Genomic DNA, 22,892 nt, shown 5'->3' with positions numbered 1-22,892 from the left:
GCTGCTGACAGTTGTGTTCCAATCAGTTGTCATGGGCATTATCCCCTCTACATCCACATTAAACATGCCAGCTTCTCTTGGGTGTCTGCAGAGCTGTGCCTTTTTCTTTCATTACAGTTACATAATCACTGACTTCCAAGACACTCACCCATGGATCCATGTGCTGACTTCATTTAGAAGGCCAATCTAAAACAACTGGGTTTGTGGCTACCTCTTTAAAGTTGTTTGTGAAGTATAATTTGCTTTTTAATGCACTTTAGTTTGAAACTGAGTCTCTTATGTAAGGACTATCCTTAATCTTAAAAGACCAAAAATGCCTTGTTAGAGTGTTAAGGAGTTTTGACATGCAGTGGTTCCACAAATACAGTGGTTTACTGTCCTTATATACTGTCTCATACCATCATTCTCTCCATCTCTCTTGGTCACTACTGTCTGCTGTCTCTGGTTAATCACTAGGTGCCAAGAGCTTACTGAATAAAAGCTTGGCAATTAGAATAAATAGGGAGGGAAGGACCTTATGAATAGTCCATTTAGCCTAAGAAATGGCAGATTTAGTTCTTCTCTTCCAAAAGATAAAGGTGTATCACTGGAATTGTACTTAAAATTTATAGATGACTAACAAATATATACTTTATATGTAGTTAATATTTAGATCTATCTTATTTAATACTTGGAGGCTAGAAGAAGCATCTTTAGGGGAACTATATAATCTTTTGTTAGCATTTTCGCTGCATTTTAAAAAATCATTTCAAACATTTATCAGTGTCATGAAATCAGTAATGACTAACAATTCAACATATAGGTTTGAACTCTGCATTAGATGTCTCTTTAATTTTTTAATATTTAAAATTTAGTTGACGCTTTTCTCACCAGGTGCCTTTAGCGGTTACTAAGATAACTGACTTATCAATTGTTTCTCTGAAATAAGTGTTGCTGTGGGAATAATTTTAATGTTCAATGTGATATCATGGGGAGTTTTGTCTTTTAAAACATTAGAAGCATTTTAAATATTAAGAATCAAGTATTTATAGATCAAAAACTTGTGTTTTAAGTATTATATGGGACCTGTTTACTTATAGTAAATGTGTATGTACACGAGTTGTTGAAGCCGACAACATATTACATCATGAATTTTCCCTATGCCCTGATAGTTGCAGTTAGAGTTCCAGTACCTGTAGGCTCACCTGGGAGGCAGATTAGACCCAAAGGTAGATGTTTTTCCCTTTTCCATGAAGCATGTCAGTGGGAGTTACTTTCTTTGATCTCCCTAGTACTAAATTTTAAGGCTTTTGTAAAAACAAAAACAAAACAAAACTAGGAGCTTGGAACATTTAAAAATCAACGCTGCTACCATCAATTCATCAAATATTTACTTAGAGCTTTCATACATTAAGATTCCAGTAACCAATAAATTAGAATTCATTTATTCTGCATAAAGTAAATTTTCATACACTTGACCTACTAAGACAGCAAGGGTGTCCTAAATTGAGGCATTTGTATAATGCCTACATAACTAAACGGTCACTAAAATGGGACAGCATGGGGCAAGACCTTGTAGTTCTTCACAGAATATTTGTGGTCAGTTTCTCCAATTTGCTGCATGAGCCAAATAACCATAATTCACTTTTTATACCCACTGGTGCCATAATTAGAGAATTAGAGGGTGTAGACAGAGGTTAATGCCAATGACAAACCCAGGTCATTAGATAGAAAAGATTGTTTTTCAAAGAAAGAAAGTTTCTAATTCTAACAAAGGGGATCAATCAGAAATGAAACTAAGCTACTTTCTAAAGTGACACCGTATCAGAATAATCCAGATTTGAATATAACATTTTGCCACCAACTGACGTTTAGATGAAGGAGTGCCTCTCCGAAAGAGTTCAGATCATATTCAGGGGTGAATCTAACACCGTGGAAGAAAGACTACTGATGAAAATATTTTTCCACTTTGCACAAATCTGTAAACTACACGTTTGTTTATAGAAAAATGCTTGTAATAGTCACTGTAATATTTAGCTGTGGATAAAAATTTGTGGAAATAAATACTTTTGAATAAAGTGGTGTGCCAAATCTAAATGAAATTTAAAACTCTGCAGCTACAGGTTGACAAAGTTTCTTTGTAATGCTCTCTTGAGGAGCTTCATTATGGGGCCTATATTCTAATATGTGTCATGATCATTTAAACCAGAGGTCAGCATCTTACAGTCCAAAAGCTGGCGGCAGGGAGAGACTCTCAGATAACAAGGCTTATTGAGCAATTACTTTAAAGCTATGGAATTAAAGGCAGTTTTGGTGTAGGCAAAGACAAGTAGATCAGTGAAACAGAATAGGGAGTGCAGGGATAGACCCAATCCTATGTATAACATAGCATACAGTAGAGATGGCATGAAAAATCAGTGGGAAAATAGTCACAAGATCTGTATGGAGGAATTTGTAAAATATAAGTGAAAAACGATGACAACATGCAAATGGAGAAATAATTAGGTACATGGATTCAAAGACTCCATACCACTAAAAGTTGGTCAGTTGTCCCCAAGTTGATCTATAGATTAAAAATCAAAATTTCAACTGTTCCTATGTGAAAATTGACAGTTCATTATAAGATTTATACGGAAGAGCAAAGGCCCATGGATAAGGAAGACCCTCCTTGAGAAGTGGGAAGCTTTCCTTAGCAGGCATCGAGACTTACAAAATTTCAGTAATTAAGATGCGTGAGAATGACAGACATGGAAATTTTTTTTTTTTTTGAGATGGAGTTTCACTCTTGTTGCCCAGGCTGGAGTGCAATGGCATGATCTCGGCTCACCGCAGCCTCCGCCTCCCAGGTTCAAGCGATTCTCCTGCCTCAGCCTCCCTAGCAGCTGGGATTACAGGCATGTGGCACCACGCCCGGCTAATTTTGTATTTTTAGTAGAGACGGGGTTTCTCCATGTTGGTCAGGCTGGTCTCAAACTCCTGACCTCAGGTGATCCGCCCGCCTCGGCCTCCCAAAGTGCTGGGATTATAGGCATGAGCCACCGTGCCCGGCCCTGGACATGGAAAAATTGAGCAGTGGAACAGAATAGCCCAGAAACTGAGCATCTATGTGGAAATACTGATATGTTTTTTCTTAACTAGCACACATCAGAATCACCTGGAAATCTTTAAAAAAATTTACACCCAAATTTATGGAATAAGACATCTCCAGAGATGGTGCCCTTCCACACCCATTGTTAACCTGACCCACCTAAAAATATACAAGAAGACATCTCCAGGGATGGTGCCCTTAAGCACCCATCATTAGAGACCACTATGGAAATATTTCATGATCCAGAAAAATGGTCACAGTATAATTAGTCCTCAACGTCACTGATAGGTTCTAGGAAACCACGAGTATAAACAAAATAACATAATGACACCAATTTTAACATAAGCTAGTTGATATAAACAGTTCCTATAGCATATTTATGATCATACAAACAACACCAAATTTTTTTTTTTTTGAGACAGAGTCTTGCTCTGTTGCTCAGGCTGGAGGGCAATGGCAAGATCTCAGCTCACTGCAACCTCTGCCTCCTGGGTTCAAGTGATTCTCCCTCCTCAGCCTCCCGAGTAGCTGGGATTACAGGCGTCTGCCACCATGCTTGGCTAATTTTTTTGTATTTTTATAGAGATGGGGTTTCACTATGCTGTCTATGCTGGTCTCAAACTCCTAGCCTCCAGTGATCCGCCTGCCTCGGCCTCCCAAAGTGCTGGGATTACAGATATGAGTCACCATGTCCAGCCAAAACATCAACAAACTTCTAAATAAAGACCAAAACACTTCTAGTATTAAACACTGAAATGAAAGCTATACATACATTTAAGAAAGATTAATAAAAACAAATGAGAAAGTTGCCCACTTATTCCATTTCAGAGTCACTGAGGGCCCACCTCTCCTGGCAGCTCAGGGTGCCTGGACGGGACCCCATTCTGTCACTGGGTGTGCTTATAAACCCACACTCAGACTGGGATCACTTAGACATACCCATTCACCTCACGTACACAGCTTTGGGACATGGGAGGACACTGGAGAATCCAAAGAAAACAGTCATGGGGATCTCACCAGTGCAACGTATCCATGTCTCTATGAATGAGGCAGCAGCCTCAATTCTTGCCACCTCAGAAGAAAGAATTTGAGGGGCGTAGAGCAGAAGGAGAGACCAAGGCAAGTTTTAGGACAGGAGTGGAAAGGCAGGAAAGTACACTTGGAAGAGGGCCAAGTGGGTGACTTGAAAGAGTCAAGAGCGCAGCTTAACCTCTTGACTTGGGGTTTTACACGTTGGCCTACTTCTGCGGTCTTGTGTTACTTCTCTCAACTCCTGGGATCTTGTCAGGAAGTGGCTGATCACCAGTTTCACATGTTTTCTATCGGGAGACTGCCTTTCTCTGATGCTGGCTGTGACCAATGACTACTTTAGAAAGATAGTTAACAACTGCCTTGACCATCACTGGATGGTCACCCGATGCTCTGGGTGTGTGTGTGGAATGGGGAGCTCTCTCCTGCCCTGCTCATGCCTGACTAGCTACCCACTGTAATAGGGAGAACCTGCAGACTTCCCACACCCAGTGGCCCTGGCCAGGAAGCAATTCTTTTTTTCTCACCGACATTATGTCAAAATGACAATGAATGAAACAATGTTATGTAGGGACCTGCTGTATACTATGCAGTGAAAAGTTGACCTTTGAATCCACCTTCCAACCTAAAGATGGATTCACTTTTTTGAGTGGCTGACCAAAGAATACCCTTATGTGAGGAAAGCCTTCAGCTCATACTCAAAGAGGTTTAGGCCTAGCTTCAAAGCCTCAACAGGAAAACCACAGTTGAAAAGAAGCAAATTTCATACAAGACACACTTAGTTCAGAAAGAGAAAAGCAGCCTGACTTCCAGGAACTGATCTGAAATTCAGAGCTAGGCCTGGGTCATGCTGGAAGCTGGCCTGGTCCTCTCTGCTGGGCCGTGTTGTTGTTTTGCTATGAACAACCTTACAAAACACCAATATCAGACGGAGTCCCTCTGTGACTACACTACAGTGATATGAAACAAGACTGTAATTTTGCCCAGGCACAAAAACAAGATCACTGTGTAAACCATATAACACCAAATATGCCCTGTCCCAGGTAATATGAGGGAATGTAGCCACTTTCCCAGGTGCAGCTTGAGCCTGGCTCTAATCGGCCCTCCTTCAGGATAAGATGATACTGTGACAGTCAATATTAGGTGTCAACTTGATTGAAGGATGCCTAGATAGCTGGTAAAGTATTGTTCCTGAGTGGGTCTGTGAGGTTGTTGCCAGAGGAAATTAACATTTGAGTCGGTGGTCTGGGAGAGGAAGACCCACCCTCAGTGTGGGTGGGCACCATGCAATTGGCTGCCAGTGCAGCTAGAACAAAGTAGGCGGAAGAAGATGGGATAAGCTGGCTTGCTGAGTCTTCCAGCTTTCATCTTTCTCCCGTGCTGGATGCCTCCTTCCATTCCTCCTGCCCTTGGACATCAGACTCCAGGTTCTTCAGCCTTTGGACCCTTGGACTTACACCAATGGCTTGCCAAGTGCTCTCAGGCGTCCTTTGGCCACAGACCGAAGACTGCACTGTTGGCTTCCCTACTTTTGAGGTTTTTGGACCCGGACTGAGCCACTCCGGGTGAGCCTGCAGATGGCCTATTGTGGGACTTCACCTTGTGATCCTGTGAGTCAATTCTCCTTAATAAACTAACTCCCTCCCTCCTTCCCTCCCTCCCTCCCTTCCTCTCTTCCTTTCTTCCTTCTGCCTTTTTTTTTTTTTTTTTTTTTTGAGATGGGGTCACGGAGTCTCGCTCTGTCACTAGGCTGGAGTGCAGTGGCACGATCTTGGCTCACTGCAACCTCCACCTCCTGGGTTCAAGTGATTCTCCTGCCTCAGCCTCCCAAGTAGCTGGGACTACAGATGTGCGCCACTACGCCCAGCTAATTTTTGTATTTTTAGTAGAAACAGGTTTTCACCATGTTGGCCAGGCTGGTCTCAATCTCTTGACCTCGTGATCCGCCCGCCTCAGCCTCACAAAGTGCTGGGATTACAGGTGTGAGCCACCGCGCCTGGCTTTAAACTCCTCTCTCTCTCTCTCTCTCTCTCTATATATATATATATATATACACACACACATATATACACACATATATATATATAGCCTATTAGTTCTGTCCCTCTGGAGAACCCTGAATAGTACTGATACCCAAAGACTTGTCCCTACTTCCTGACAGTACCCAATACAGAGTGAACCTGTACTTCCTTGGATCCTCCCCAAATCACCTAACCAAACCCCAAATCCTACCACCCTTTTACTGAGATGTGCTGCAGTTCCCAAAGGCACACCCATGATGTGCAATCTCCCTTCTTCCAAAGAACATTAAACCCAACTTGTTCAACTATAGGTGTGTTTCTGGAGGTTTCTGGCTGAAAGGCAACAATGGCATTGTCTCCTTCTACCAACATTAGTATTTACAGAGTAAACTTAGATCCAAGGAAGATTTGCCTAAGGTTATGTTACACATGAAAGTCAAGCCAAAGATATAGACACTGAAAATAACCTTCAGACAAGTAGAGAAAGAAAAACAAATGTCTGAAGTTTGAGACAGTGTCTTAGAGGTACTGGGAACACATAAAGACTTAGGGTAAACAACATGAGGGAGTTTGGCAAATTGGTGTCTGTATTACTTCCTGTCTACATTCCCTTAGAATAGGTAGCTGGGCAGACTCGAACACGGCAGGAGAAAATCTCCCCCACCCCACCCAGGAATGTCAAGCGACTATCAGGTGATGGTAAGGCAAGTTGTTAAACTATCTAAAATAATCATTGGTCTCAACTGGTGTCAGGGAAAGACATTCTCCCAGTAGATGGAAAATACTAGAATCTGGTGATAAGCAGCTGCTGGATAAGATTTTGGGAGAGTGGGCTCAAACATGCTCACTAAGAGGCAAAATGGTGGAGTTTAACTGGCATATGAGCTTCCTCTAGGAAAAAGACTGGTAAGGGAAGAATGTCTCCAGTGAGTATGTGCACAACTTCAGTAAACACACCGCACATGCCGCCCCTCCCAAGTGCTGGCAGGCCACTGAGCATGCGGACAGCCCACCCCAAGGGAAGAATCGGAAGAAGTAATGCAAGGCCTAGAACCGTACCAATGTATCAGTCTCCAAATCAAGGGTCAGTTGGCACAGCTGAATCTCTCAAGTTGCCCACTGAGCCCTCTTCCAAGTGTACTTTACTTACTTTTATTCCTGCGCTAATACTTCTTAATAAACTCTCACTCCTGCTCAAAAACTTGCCTCGGTCTCTCACTCTGCCTTATGCTTCTTTCCTTTGAGGAGGCAAGAAGTGAGTTGCTGCACGCCGGTACGGATTTGCCACTGCAAACAATTTCATTCATCTGATGTTCTTGCTTGGCAACTTGAACTTTCTGAAGAGTTAGTATTCGTTGTAAGAATAAAACCACATTCAACATTTGCCTTCTAATTAACAAAAATTGAAGTTATTTCCACAGCAATTAGATTAACAGTGAGCACACACATAACGTTCCAAACTACTCAAGATCAGCAAATTCACTTGTCTCACTCATTCAGATTCATATACTCATTTTTAAAAGTTGTCTTAGGCCCTACTGACTTGGTCAGCTTTCCCCAGTTTCCATTACTGAAACTTCTAAAGCCACTGCTGCTTAAGCCACTGTCAATTTTTAGTGTTATAGGAAAGCAGGAGAAACTGTGGTTAAGCATAGGAAAATAAGTATAGAAATGATAACATTGCATTTCTAAAAATACTGAGCATTAAATATCTAAAAGTAGAACAATAACTTTACATCTCATGAAACCCTCCACATCTGGACAAAAATTATAACAATTTTAATATACATATTAAAATTACAAGAATACATACCTGCTTAAATATGATGTAAACCTGAAAAGGACTAAATATTTTCAAAAATAACTTGTTTCAAGCAATTTTGTAGCTTAATTGAAGGACATTTTTTTCTCCCAATTTGTATTTTGAAAGAGTTAAAACCTACAGAAAAGTTGCAAAAATAGAAGAATGTGGTACATGCCTGTAGTCCCAAGCTACTCAGGAGGCTGGGGCAGGAGGATCCCTTAAGCCTAGGAGTTTGAGGCCAGCCCCGGCAACATAGCAAGCAAGACCCCCTCTTAGAAAAAGAATAATGGGCCAGGCGCAGTGGCTCACACCTCTAATGCCAGCACTTTGGGAGGCCGAGGTGGGCGGATCACCTGAGGTCAGGAGTTTGAGACCAGCCTGGCCAACATGGCAAAACCCTGTCTCTACTAAAAATACAAACATTAGCCAGGTGGGGTGGCACATGCCTGTAATCCCAGATAATCAGGAGGCTGAGGCAGGAAAATCACGGGAACCTGGGAGGCAGAGGTTGCAGTGAGTGGAGATCATGCCACTGCACTCCAGCTTGGGTAACAGAGCAAGACTTGTCTCAAAAAAAAAAAAAAAAAAAAAAAAAAGAATAATAAACAACTGTATACTCTTCATTTGGATTCCCCAGTTCATAATATTTGGCCATATTTGCTTTATCTTTCTCTGCCAGTGTATAGTCATGCACTATCTTTCCTATGTTTAGATGCACAAATACTATTGTGTTACAACTGCCTACAGTGTTCAGTACAGTAACATGCATACAGGTTTGTAGCCTGGGAGCAATAGGCTGTACCATATAGCCTAGGTGTGTAGTAGGCTCTACCATCAAGGTTTGTGTAAGTGAAATCCATGATGTTCACACAATGACGAAATCGCCTAATAGCACATCGTTCAGGATGTATTCTCGTGGTTAAGCAACACATAACTGTATATACACATATGCATTTTTTCCAGTCATTTGAGAGTTAGTTGCAGGTCTCATGATTCTTCACCTGTATATATTTCAGTATGTATTTCCTAAGAACAAAGGACAATCTCCTACATAACTACAATATAATTATCACGATCAGGAAACTTAATGTCAATATTACCATGTCATCTATAATTTATATGTTTCTCCAATTGTCCCAATACTGTCTTTTAGAGTTTTTTTTAAACCCACGTTTTAATTAAGGATCCCATACAATATGTGTCACATCTCTAGTCTCCTTTAATGTGATACTATTCCTATTTTAGCCATTTTTTGTTTTTCACCACACTGATGTTTTTAAGGAGTTCAGTTGTTTTGCAGAATGTACCTCCATGTGGATTTGTCTCATTGTTTCCTTATAATTAGATTCAGGCCAGATGTTTTCAGGAGAAATTCTATGCAAGTGAGATTGTGTTATCGCTGTAGCAAGGGGAGCGCATGACATCAGTTTGTCCCTTTATTGGTGATGGGACACCATTAGTTTATAATTCGGTGAAGTAATACCCGCAAGATTTCTCCATTGTAAAGGTACCCTTTCCTCTTCATAAGACTTGCAGACTATGTCAATATTCTCTCATATATTTACATGTTTTAACATATGTAAACCTTTCACTGAATGGTTTTAGAATCCACTCACTAGTAACATTTCCAATTAGAGAAAACACAGTACATTTGTAAAGACCTACTGATGGTGATCTGCAGTGGGAAATTGTGATACTTAACCTTTCTTAAATATGTAGAGGGCAAATTGAAAAGTGTGTATGAAAATGAACACTCTATATGAGCAGCATTTTTTTTTTTTTGAGACAGAGTCTTGCTCTGTCACCCAGAATGTAGTGCAGTGGCACTATCTCGGCTCACTGCAAGCTCCGCCTCCCAGGTTCACGCCATTCTCCTGCCTCAGCCTCCCCAGCAGCTGGGACTACAGGCGCCCGCCACCACGCCCGACTAATTTTTTTGTATTTTTAGTAGATACGGGGTTTCACCGTGTTAGCCAGGATGGTCTCAATCGCCTGACCTCGTGATCCCCCCACCTCAGCCTCCCAAAGTGCTAGGATTATAGGCGTGAGTCACGGCGCCCGGCCTATACATAAGCATTTGTGAAGCTTGTCTAAGATTTGTACATTTGATTGCGTGGATATTTTGCCTTAAAAAGAACTGTAAATGAATAATGTGTGCTGATGTGTTCATGGGTGTAGAGTACTAAGGTCTGCGTTAAAAAGATAAGATGGTTTGATGGAAGAACAGGTGGTCAGCAACATAGCAAAATGTTAACAATTGGGTCGATATGCGTCCACTGTACAAGTCTTCCCACTTTTCTGTAAGTTTGAAAGTTTTCATAATACAAATTTGGATTTTAAAAAAACCCCACACTGCAAGAGTGTCACCAAAGCGTTTGAAAAGCAGGATTCTAGAGGGGGCATTCGCTGACGACTCAGAAAAACCGTCCATGCCACCCACCACCCCCACGCACTCAAAGAAGCCCTCGCTAGGCAACCCGGCCCTCCCAGCCCTGGTACCGAGGGGCTCTCCGCTTCTCCCTTGCCCCGGCCGCCTCCTGCTCGCCCGGCCTCAGTCTGTTCTCAGAACACACTCCATCACGTGGTTCCCAGAACTCAGATTGCGCAGTGGTCTCGTCATCATCGGCCAGGGCTCACAGTGACCGCGGCAGAGGCCTCCCTAGACCTCCCTCCCGTCCAGCCTCACCTGCTGCCCCCTCTCCTCACGCCCCCGCTCCAGGTCCCCTGGCCCCACTTCGCTCGCCACGTTTTCATAATCCTCTCAGGCTCCGGGCAAACTGCGCCGCCCGCAGTGGGACCTGATCATATAAGGAAAATACTACGGGCTCATCTGGGGGCTGCAATAGGGACCCGAAAGCGCCCTAGCCTACTACACTCACCGCACCCCAACTGCCTTCCACCTCTCCGCCCAGCCCTCAGTACAGCACCCAAGCGCAGTCGCGCGTCCAGATCGGCGACCAGAGCCTCTGCCCAGCGGACTGCGCAGCCACCCGCTCCAGCCAATCCCGTCGCGCCTCCGCCGCGCCGCGCCCCCAGGACGTTCGGTTCCGCCCCCAGCTGGCGGCCGCCAGCGCGCCAAGTCCCTCAGGCTTGGGCTCCTGCCAAGTGTTTAGGGTTCTGGCGGAGACCAAAGGGAACAGTCATTGCCTCTCGGGGCTGGGATATGATGGGTGAGAGGTGTCAAACCAAATTCTCTCGGTTTGGAAACGGAGAAAATCTAAAAACGAGGACGTGAGGAAAGAGTCCGCCCTCAAGACGCGTAGTCGTCTACCCGAGCCCCGACCCCCGGGCTCCCTCGGGCTAGGGTGAGGCGGGCAGCCACGCGTGGGGTAGGATCATCTTACGCTGGGGCCCGGCCAGGCAGCCCCGGGAAGTAGGTGAAAGGGCAGGGGCGTGGCTCCCGGGGCGCCACCCACGCTCTTGAAATCTGGGTGACTGCAAGTGGCCGCTCTGCGTCCCCCAGACCAGAGACCCGCGCCGCCGACGACCCAGCCGCAGCCATGGCTCTGCTCCGAGGTGAGCGCAGCCCCCTCCTCTCCTCGCCCCTCGGGGTCCTGCCCTCCCCCGGCCAGGCCTCCGCTTCCGGCCGCCGCGGAGAGTCGGGGGTCGTGGGGTGAAGTTCACTCAACCTCGGTTTTGGAGCGGAAGTGATAAAAACCCAGCCCGAAAGGCTTGTTTGGGTTAAGGAGAAAACCCTTACTTGTAAGACGCTAGCGACAGCGATTTCGATGCAATTTCCTGTTGACTTGAGACCAAAGTTTGCTTGCATGTGACCTTGGAGGTCATTCCTTTCTTCGCCTAACAGTGACCCCATTAGTTCGAGTCCAAGTATTAGGAAAAATGGGGCGGCGCCATAGGCCGCCGGCGCCTGCTGCAGGGCAGCTGCACACAGGAGCCGGCTGCTGGGCCTCGGTGGGCAGGGCTCCCCGAGTGAATCGATGGCGTGGCCTGGCCGCGGAAATGGTAGCTGGTGTTCTGCTGGAAGACCTGCCCTGCTCCCTTTTCCCTTCTGTTGCTTTAGTTTAGAGCAGTCACTCTATACGTAAGCTCTAGGGTTATGAACTTGTTTAAAACAACTGTGTAATAAACTCCCTTTTCAAAACAAATGGGCACAATCAATGGAATCTTACTTTAAGGATATACCGAGACGGGCGGATCACGAGGTCAGGAGATCGAGACCATCCTGGCTAACACGGTGAAACCCCGTCTCTACTAAAAACTACAAAAAACTAGCCGGGCGAGGTGGCAGGCGCCTGTAGTCCCAGCTACTCGGGAGGCTGAGGCAGGAGAATGGCGTGAACCCGGGAGGCGGAGCTTGCAGTGAGCTGAGATCCGGCCACTGCACTCCAGCCTGGGCGACAGAGCGAGACTCCGTCTCAAAAAAAAAAAAAAGGGATATACGTGTCGAAGAGCATTCAGGAGGCCCTGAGACAGGAAAAAGCTTGGCAGGATCTAAGAACCAAGCATTTTGGTGCTCCAGGGCCCTGTGAACTCTGTAAGAAGGTGGGATTTTGTTCCAAATTCAGTGGAAGGCAATAGAGGGATTTAAAGCGGGGTAATGACAGGATCTGATTTCCACTCTGTCCGGATTTGGGGCGGTCTGTGTAATGGCGAAGAGACCATTTAAGGATCTATTGCAGAGGTCCAGGGAGCAGCAAGTGATGGCTTTGACTCGTGTGGGGCAGTGTAATTGGGGAGAAAAGGGGAGGGATGAGTTGAGATAGATTTGGGGTGGTTTTGATAGAAAGTAGATTGGGTGTGGTGGAGTAAATATAAGCAGGAAATGTCAAGAATGATGAAAAGTGCCTGGTCTGATGAACAGTGTTCATGATGATGCCACTTACAGAGTGAGGAAAATTGGGAAAGGAATAGATGTGGAAAGAAGGATTGAGAATTCAGTTTTAGGCAGAAAACTTTTTGGTGCCTGTGAAGCAGCCAAGTGGAGATGCCAGCTAAGAATTGGTTAGGGGGATCTGAAAGTCAGAAGAACCAAAGTGGCATGGAAACAAATGAAGGGAAAAATCGGTATTCTGGAACCAAATGCAGTGTTTACAGTTTCCTGCAACGTGGATTTCATTTGCCAGTGCCCTTCCTGACTGAATTTACTACGTTTACTTCATAAAGCAGCATGGTGAATTTTTTTTAGACGAGGCATTTCCACTTCATTTAAAAGGTGCATTGTCATGAGCTATCTTCTTAAAAAGGAAATAATAGTTTTACTGATGTCATTTTAATATTTTATCAGTGGTTCTTACCCTTTCTTGTAATACAGACCCATTTGAAAATTTCACAAATACTATGAACTCAGAAAGGAAAAAAATGCACATTGACATCTGTATTAAGGAAGTAGAAAGTTTATAAATTTCTGGTACAATTTACTGTAGTGTTAGAGCTAGTGATCGTATTTTTTTCCATTTCCTTATCATAGCAATTAGGACGCTCATGTGGAGAGAGGTAAAGTGGTTGTGTATAATAACACAGGTAGTTAGTGGCTGTGACTAGAACCCAAGCCTTGAGCTTGAAATAGTGATGTTACAGGCCGTCTAGAATCATTAAAGATACGCTTCTCTCAGGCAGCATACAAAGTGTTTGCAGGGTGGGTGGGAAGAAAGAAGAGCATGTGACTGATTATAGGGAAAAGGACACATTTGAGTTAAAATTTGTTAAGGATTATCATTAATTTGTCCGATTTCACTCAACAAGAAGAACAGTTCTAGGTTTTTATTAGCTCCCATCCTAGTACTTGGCAGGAGGTTTTCACTTAGATCTTAGCTCTCCTACTGCTCCTGACTTTGTTGGGAATGTTTGTGTATTTTTTCAAGGCGAGTGGGCAGGGCTGCTAAATTACCTTAATCCTGAAACACCGGGATGCCACCGCAGCTTTTCTTAATTTGCCCTAGTTGCTGTCTGAAGTCGCTGGTACTAAGTGAATATTTACCTAACAATGTGATAGAAAGGTAGAGCTGTTTCTTTCCTAGTGGTGCTTTTCCTGTACTGTCAACTCAGCACATCTTCCCAGGCCCTTTCTTGGAGCTACTTGGACTTACTACACTCTGGGTTAATATGTCTCTTCACTGTCTTTCGGTCTTGGGAAATTTTTAGCCTCTGAATTTTCAGGGTGTTTTACAAATGAGATTTCAGTTTGGTGTTAAAGATTGTTAAGTTTTAGACCTTTTAGTATCCATGTAAAATTGACATCAAATGAAAATTGACATGGCGTACAATTTATGAAATTAAAAGAAAAAACCTTTAAACCTTTATAGTCTTTGTATCTGCGCATCCCAGATTTTTTGTTAAAATATTTAAAATAATAATAGTAAAAAATTATTTTTTAAAATAGAGAAACCCAGTCTCTACAAAAAATACAAAAATTAGCCAGGCATGGTGGCACTTGCCTGTAGTCCCAGCTACTGGGGAGGCTGTGGTGAAGGATTGCTTGAGCCCAGGAGGTTGAGGCTGCAGTGAGCCGAGATCACACTACCGCACTCCAGCCTGGGTGACAGAGTGAAACCCTGCCTCCAAACAAACAAAAAAAAACCCAAACCAAAAATATATGATTGAGAACATTTTCTCTGTTCAAAATAATTGTATTAGTTCAGTTAAGGCCTTACTTGAGCTAACCTTTACAGTCTGGGAGCATCAAATAAGAAGTAATATAGGTAAAGGGGAGGTTCTTTTTTTGTTTTTATTTTCCCACGCACACCCTTTCCTTTGTAGATATTGCATATTTCACTACTAGCACTGCCGTCTCACAAACGCTTTCTTAGAATATGAGACATAGGGGAGAAACTCATAAAAGGAACTTTGTAGAGAGACAAATGAAATTAGACTCTATTGTTTCTGAGGAGAAGTTGGGGTCATTTCCATGTGTGCAATATGTCATTTTTATTTCTGGATGTTTTATATATTTTTGTTATCTTTGGATTTCAAAAGTTTGACAATGATGTGCCAAGCTGCAGGGGAAGGGGGTGTAGAGTGCTATGTTTGGTGTTTATTAGAGTTGAGGTTTACTAAGCTTTAATCTATAAATTTATGCTTTTTATCAAATTTGGACATTTCTTCTTTATTATTTCTGCAAATGTTTTTTAAAATCCATTCTCTGTCCTCTCCTGTGACTGTAACTTGTTAGTCCTTGAGGTTCTGCCCATGTCTTTTTACTTTCTGACTTTAAAGAAAAAATTAACAAACTTTGTTTTTGAGCAGATTTAGGTTTTACAGAAAAATTGAGCAGAAAGTATGGAGTATACCCTATGCTCCCTCGTCCTGTCCATTTCCCCTATTATTAACATCTTGCATTAGTGTGGTACATTTGTTACAATCGATGAGCTAATATTGATACATTATTATTCACTGAAGTTCATGTTTTGCATTCAAGTTCATTCATTGTATTATATAGTTCTGTGGGTTTTGACAAATGTGCAGATGACTGATGTCAGTATTATAGTGTCATGCAGATTAATTTCACCACCCTAAACATAATCTGTGATTCACTTATTTATCCCTGTCTCTGAACCCCTGGCAAGCCCTGATCTTTTTACTGTCTCCATAGCTTTGCCTTTTCCAGATATCATATAGTTGGAATCATATAGTATATGGCCCTTCCAGACTTTCTTCTTTCACTTAGCAACATGCATTTAAGATTCCTTCTTTTTATGGCTTGATAGCTCACTTCTTCTTATTGCTGAATAATATTTCATTGTATGGCTGCACCACAGTTTGTTTATCCATTCACCTGCTGAAGGACATTGTTGCGGGAAGTCAGGGACCCTGAGCGGAGAGACTGGCTGGAGCTGTGGCAGAGGAACATAAATTGTGAAGATTTCATGGACATTTATCACGTCCCTAGTAATATTCTTATAATTTCTTATGCCTGTCTTTAATCTCTTAATTCTGTTATCTTCGTAAGCTGAGGATGTACATCAACTCAGGTCCACTGTGATGATTGTGTTAACTGCACAAATTCATTGTAAAACGTGTGTTTGAACATATGAAATCAGTGCACCTTGAAAAAAACAGAATAACAGCAATTTTTAGGGACAAGGGAAGACAAGCATAAGGTCTGACTGCCTGCGGGGTCAGGCAAAAAGAGCCATGTTTTTCTTCTTGCAGAGAGCCTGTAAACAGACGTGCAAGTAGGAGAGATATGGCTAAATTCTTTTCCCTAGCAAGGAATATTAAGACCCTAGGAGAAGAATTACATTCCTGGTGGGAGGTCTATAAACAGCCGCTCTAGGAGTGTCTGTCTTATGCGGTTGAGATAAGGACTGAAATACGCCCTGGTCTCCTGCAGTACCCTCAGGCTTATTAGGATGGGGAAAAAAACACTCCCTGGTAAATTTGAGGTCAGACCGGTTCTCTGCTCTTGATGCCTGTTTTCTGTTAAGTTGTTTATCAAGACCATATGTGCACAGTTGAACATAGATCCTTATCAGGAGTTTTTGATTTTGCCCTTTGCCTTGTGATCTTTGCTTTGCCCTTTGCCTTGTGATCTTTATTGGCCTCAGAAGCATGTGATCTTTGTTCTCCTTTTTGCCCTTTGAAGCATGTGATCTTTGTGACCTACTCCCTGTTCATATACCCCCTCCCCTTTTGAAGTCCTTAATAAAAACCTGCTGGTTTTGCGGCTCAGGTGGGCATCATGGACCTACCAATATGTGATGTTAGGCCCAGCGGCCCAGCTGTGAAATTCCTCTCTTTGTCTCTTTGTACTCTTTCTCTTTATGTCTCAGACCGGCTGACACTTAGGGAAAATAGAAAGAACCTACATTGAAATATTGGGGGTGGTTTCCCCCGATAGGACATCGTGGTTGCCTTCAAGTTTTGACAATTATGAATAAAGATTTGTGTGCACATTTTTGTTTGAACATAAGTTTTCAAATCATTTAGGTAAATACAAGAAACATGATACATATGGTTAGGTATGTTTAGTTTTATAAGAAACTGCCAAAGTGTCTTCCAAGCTGGCCATACCATTTGCATTCCCACCAGCAATGAATGAATTTCTGTTGTTCCACATCCTCACCAGCATTTGGTATTGTCAGTGTTTGGGATTTTAGCCTTTCTAAAATCCAAAAGACTAATAGTTATGTAGTAGTATCTCATGTTGTTTTAATTTGCAATTCCCTAATGACATATGATGTTGAACATCTTTGCATATGCTTATTTGCCATCTGTATATCTTCTCTGGTAAGGTATCTGTTCAGATCTTTTGCCCATTTTTAAATTGGGTTGTGTGGGTTTTTTTTTTTTTTTTTTTTTTTAATTGCTGAGCTTTAAGAACACTTTGTATGTTTTGGATACCAGTCCCTTATCAGTTAGGTGTTTTTATAAATACTTTCTCCCAGTCTGTGGCTTGTCTTTTCATTCTTTTAACAGCATCTTTTGCAGAGCAGAAGTTATTTATTCATTTGTTTTTAGAGGGTCCCACTCTGTTGCCCAGGCTAGAGTACAGTGGTGTGAACACGGCCACTGTAGCCTTGACCTCCTGGACTCTAGCAGTCCCCTCGCTTCAGCCTTCCAAGTGGCTGGGACCACAAGCACACACCACCACGCTCGGCTGATTTCTTAATTCTTTGTAGAAACAGGGTCTCATCATGTTTCCCAGGCTGGTCTCAAACTCCTGGGCTCAAGCAATCCTCCCACCTCGGCCTTCCAAAGTGCTGGGATCATAGGCATGAGCCACTGTACACAGCCAGAAGTTTTCAATTTTAAGAAGTCCAACTTAAGTTTTCCCTTCATGGATCCTGCTTTTGGTGTTAGATCTAAAAAGTTATCACCAAACCAAAAGCCATGTAGATTTTTCTCGTATGTTCTAAGAGTTTTGCATTTTATATTTAAGTCTATGATCTCTTTGTTTTCATTTCTGTTTTTTTTAGGTAAGAGGTCTCACTCTGTCACCCAGGCTGGAGTGCAGTGACTTGATTGTAGCCCACGGTAGCCTTGAACTCAGCCTCCTGAATAGCTGGGACTACAGGCACATGCCACTATACCCAACTAATTTTTTACATTTTTTAGAGATGGGGATCTTGCTGTATTGCCCAAGCTGATTTCAAACTCCTATCCTGACATAGTCCTCCCACCTCAGCCTCTTGAGTAGCTGAGATCATAGGCTTGAGCCACGAGACATTTTTGCCTGGATTCATTTTGTTTGGTATATGGATGTTTTGTTGTTGCAGCACTATTTGTTGGAAAGACTATCCTTTTTCCAGCGAATTGCCCCTCCTCCTTTGTCAGACCTTGAGGTTCTGGCTTTGTTTTTTAATCTTTTTTTTCATCTGTTCTTCAGATTGGATAATTTCTATTTATCTTCAAAGTCGCTGAATTTTTCTCCTTTCATTTCTATTGTGCTGTTAAGCCCATCCAGGGAATTTTTTATTTCAGTTATTTTTCAGTTTTGGAATTTCCATTTGGGATTTTTATAATATGTATTTCTTTGCTGAGATGTCATGTGTTTTATTAGGAGCATATTTTCCTCTACATCCTTGGGCATAGTTATAATAGGTAGCTATTTTAAAATCCTTGTCTGCTAATTTCAGCATCTGGGTCTTCTTGGGGTTGGTCTCTGTTGATTGTCTTTTTTCTTGAAAATGAGTCATATTTTTTGTTTCCTCATATGTGGATTAATTTTGAATTGTATTATGAACATTGCAGATGAAACATTGTGGAGACTGGATTCTGTTGTAATCCTGCAGACAGAATTGACTTATTGATTGGTTGGCTATTTATTTTTTGTACGCAGAATCACCCCCATGCACCCCCATGATAAACTGTGTCTCCCCTTGTAGTGGGCAACAATTTAAATCTAAGTTCAGTCTTTTAAGGCTTGGCTTAGGTGCTTGTGGTCCGACCTACACATAAACGGCTAAAGAGTCAGCCAAATATTTTGGCAGAGTTTATATGTGAAATTTGGAATCTCCCTCTATGGTGCTCCTCTTTCCCAGATTCTCCATCACTTTCTAGTGGCTGTGCTTACCATGAACTTTATTCGCTGATTCTTCAAGCCAGTAAGACTGTGTGTTTCAGAGTTCTAGCCATTCCATGCATCACGGACTGTTAATCTTCAAGTTAGTTGCTATAAATAAATTGGGCACTTACCCTGTTCTGTTCTCTTCCTCTAAGTATCAACTCTTCTCCTTACCTGTCTAGTTTTGTTCATTTCCAAGACCTTCAGGTAGTAGTTGTTCTCATATATTGTCCTGAGTTTTTCATTGTTTTCTGTTGGAGGATTGGTCAGATAGGAGCATAGCAGGCCATGACCAGAAGCAGAACTAATGAAATTAGGAAGAAGGCATGGAAAGAGGAAAGAAGAATGAAATAAAGCAACCACTGATAGACCAGGTGCAGTAGCTCATGCCTATAATCCTAGCAGTTTGGGAGGCCAAGGTGGGAGGATTGCTTGAGCCCAGGAGTTCGAGACCAGCCTGGGAAACATAGCAAGAGCCCATCTCTACAAAAAATAATACTAATAATAAGTAAAAATTAGCCAGGTGTGGTGGCACACACCTGTAGCCCTACCTACTTGGGAGGCTGAAGCAGGGGGATCACTTGACTTGGGGAGGTCAAGGCTGCAGAGGTCGAGGCTGCAGTGAGCTGTGATCACACCACTGCACTCTAGCCTGGGCACAGAGCAAGACTTTGTCTCAAAAAAAAAAAAAAAAAGAAAGAAAACACTGATATAAAAATAGGCAGAGACTGTTAAGGTAGGAGGATGAGAAGAAACTTGAAAAGATTCAGGAAGGCATCATGGTACAGAATAACCCATTTACCGGAACAAAACATTTGTAATGCACCCAACTAGTATTTATGGCCTTTTGTAACTATCTGAATTTGTATCTGTAAAAAGCTGAGTGGATCTGTTCTAAATTATAGTTATATATATTGCTCCTGATATTCCTTTAAACTGCAAATTTCTCAAAGTAGGAATGAAAAGAGAGGTTGAAATAGAAATATTTTAGGCTAGGTTTGGTTTGTTTGATGAAAGAGATCATAGACATAAATTGGAAGATTATACTTAGATACCAATAGTGGTATAATGCTTGAATAGTCTAATTTGTAGGTCAGTATCTTATCACAAACCCATTGCCAAAAGTCCTATAATTTCTTGACAAGATGTGGAAATGTGCACTTAGATTGTTTTGGAGAGAATAAAGTTAGTATATGCAAAGTGCTAGCATGAAGTCTATTGCATAGTAAGTGTCCCTTCTATGTTAGCTATAATATTTACCTTGCAGAGTTGTTGGGAAGATTAGCTTTTGCGTGGAAAGTGATAAAATGTCTGGTATTTAGTAGATGCCTAATGAATGTCAATATGATGAAATGGCTATAACTGATGCTGCTTACTGATGTGCCAGTTTTGCACTGTACAACTCTAATGATGATGAGTGAGTACCACTCACGTCATAATCATATATTTGTATAGTCACAAGTTTTTTTGGCAGATGGTAGTAGGTGATTGGGAAGGGGTGATTTTCATTTATTCATACAAGGACACCGATTTAACTAATAGTGATGCTGCAAATGTATAGTCTTAGTGTGTATTAATAGATGTATAGATAATTCCTCTGTATTCTTTGTGTTTAGATAAAATGCATGCTGTTTTGTTGTATTCTAAGGGACACATTTTAATAGGATGTTGGCAAACTACAGTGTCTTTAGAGGAAAGCAGTCAGAATTAATGTCAAATGAAGAACTATTGAAAGAATGCCTTTAATTTACCTGAGATGAGAGTTACTGGGTTTGGGGACTTACAGGTTAGCTGACTTCAGATACTGGAGGTGGGGGATACACATGTAGAAGGTAACCTGTTTTGCCCATTTTTTTTCTAAGAGTAAAAGATAATAGTGTTGTACCTGAGCGAGTTAGAGAAACGCCACATTTTGAGACAAATTTAAGAGTCCTTTATTAGCCGGCGACCGAGAGACAGCTAACGCTCAAAATTCTCTCCGGCCCGAGGAAGGGGCTTGATTTTCTTTTATACTTCGAGTTAGGAAGGGGAGGGGGAGCTCAGTTGCAACAATTCTACAGAAGTGAAAACATGTAAAAAAGTTAAAAAGACAAATGGTTACAGAGAAACAAACAGTTCCAGGTGCAGGGGCTCTAAATCTTTCATAAGATGTTATATATGTGTGCTCTGCCGGACACAAACTCAAGGCTTTATGGTGTTATCTCTTGAGCAAAACCCTGGGAACTTGTACATTGCTTGCTTCAGTACCTTATCCGTTAATTGGACTCTTTGGTATGAAGGAGTCCTTGAAACCTTGCAAATAACGGAGCCAAATGGAGTTCGTCCTCATCCGGCTGTCTCAGCTAAGGAAGAGCTTATTCATGTGGAAACAAGGCTAGGTGATTAAGGGAGAAAGGGAGAGTCTAAAAACAAAGTTAGTAAAAAACAAGGTTAGGTATTACAATAGTTCACCTTATTATTTGCAGTCTGTAACTTGAGTCATCCTGTGACTCTAGAACTGGTGGCATATGTAATTCAAATTCAAAGCAGCATATGTTCTATAAACTACATCTCTATCTGTGTTGGTGCTTTTGGATAGAACTAGAATTGGTGGATGGAAGACTTTGTAAGCTGAGTTAGTTCAGTATAAAGAAATATCATTCGTTGGGGCCGGGAGCAGGTGCCTCACACCTGTAATTCTAGCACTTTGGGAGTCCGAGGCAGATGGATCCCCTGAGGTCAGGAGTTCAAGACCAGTCTGGCCAACATGGTGAAATCCCGTCTCTGCTAAACATACAAAAATTAGCTGGGCGTGGTGGCAGGTGTCTGTAGTACCAGCTACTTGGGAGGCTGAGGCAGGAGAATCACTTGAGCCCGGGAGGCGGAGGTTGCAGTGAGCCGAAATCGTACCACTGTGCTCCAGCCTGGGCGACAAGAGCGAAACTCTGTCAAAAAAATAAGCAATATCATTAGTTTATGTTGTCCATTGATCTCACACTGCTTCATGCAGTAGAGTATGTCCTCCTACTGAAAGTTTTCTGGCAGAGGTTTAGAGAGAAGCTTTTGTCAGGAATTTTTAGAGGGATTTCTTAATAGAGTGAGTGGTTGACCTCAGACAACCCTAAGGCACCTTCTAGTTTGGAGATTCTTTTATTGTAATACTTGACAACATACTCCAGCACATAGAAGGATTTTAGTTCTCAACAAATGTTTCTAGCATTGTGAAGCATCAGAGAACAAGAAAGTTGTCTAACCAGAATGGCTTTACATCACACACAGTGTAGCAGGACGAGCAGCAGTCAAAACTCCTCAGACACCGGCTTAAAAAAGGAAGAGGCTTTATTTGGCCGGGAGCGTCCACAGACTTGCATCTTAAGAGCAGAGCTCCCTCAAAAAGAAATTCTTGGCCCTTTTAAGGGCTTACAACTCTAAGGGGTCCACGTAAAAGGACGGTGATAGATTGAGCAAGCGTGGGGAATGTGACTGGGGGCTACATGCATAAGCTAACACAACAGAAAGTTTTGCAATGCTTTTTCATACAATGTCTGGAATTTAGAGATAACACAAGTAGTTTAGGTCAGGGATTGATATTATTATTATTATTATTATTATTATTATTATTATTATTATTATCATCATCATTATTTTAACTACCAGGGCCGGGTGGTAGCACTAGGCCATCTGACTATTTATCTTACTTCTGTTTCTTTTTAACTTTTTGCTTTTTTCTTTTCCTACTGTCTTATAAACTAGGCAAGGGGTTGGGGGTGGTGCACAGGAGAAGTGGTGGTCTCCTTCCTTAACAGCATGCAGTGCAGTTCTTGGTACCTGCACGTAGGTAAAGATCAAACTGTCAAACTGGTGATCCTTAAGACTCTGCTTCCGTGGGTGTGACTTATTCTAGGTATTATTGCCTAACAGAAATTTCCGTCATCTAATTTTAAATTGTGTAAGGTTTCATGGTGAGATTATTTGAAGCATTTAGAGGTATTTACTAATCTGTGATGGCTTACAAATCTCTTCTTGTTG

At 42.2% G+C, this 22,892-nt stretch overlaps 1 protein-coding gene and 2 non-coding genes across 3 annotated transcripts in view; 1 reads left to right on the top strand and 2 right to left on the bottom strand.

The window, feature by feature from the left end:
* Window positions 1-10,467: 10,467 nt before the first annotated feature.
* LOC116271531 lies at window positions 10,468-10,550 on the bottom strand. The gene has a single exon (XR_004180158.1).
* Window positions 10,551-10,634: 84 nt separating this feature from the next.
* LOC116271535 lies at window positions 10,635-10,778 on the bottom strand. The gene has a single exon (XR_004180162.1).
* Window positions 10,779-10,954: 176 nt separating this feature from the next.
* ACAA2 (acetyl-CoA acyltransferase 2) overlaps window positions 10,955-22,892 on the top strand; it is a 29,242-nt gene continuing 17,304 nt past the window's right edge. Inside the window, exon 1 of the mRNA XM_003914373.3 lies at window positions 10,955-11,437. Within this exon, the coding sequence (XP_003914422.1) occupies window positions 11,422-11,437 (16 nt within the window). The 5' untranslated portion in view covers window positions 10,955-11,421. The remainder of the gene's footprint in view (window positions 11,438-22,892) is intronic.

The sequence above is a fragment of the Papio anubis genome, chromosome 19, assembly GCF_008728515.1.
Source record: "Papio anubis isolate 15944 chromosome 19, Panubis1.0, whole genome shotgun sequence".
NCBI classification, from domain to species: domain Eukaryota; kingdom Metazoa; phylum Chordata; class Mammalia; order Primates; family Cercopithecidae; genus Papio; species Papio anubis.
Note: the sequence above shows the minus strand (reverse complement) of the source record. Positions and strands in the feature narration are given on the sequence as shown.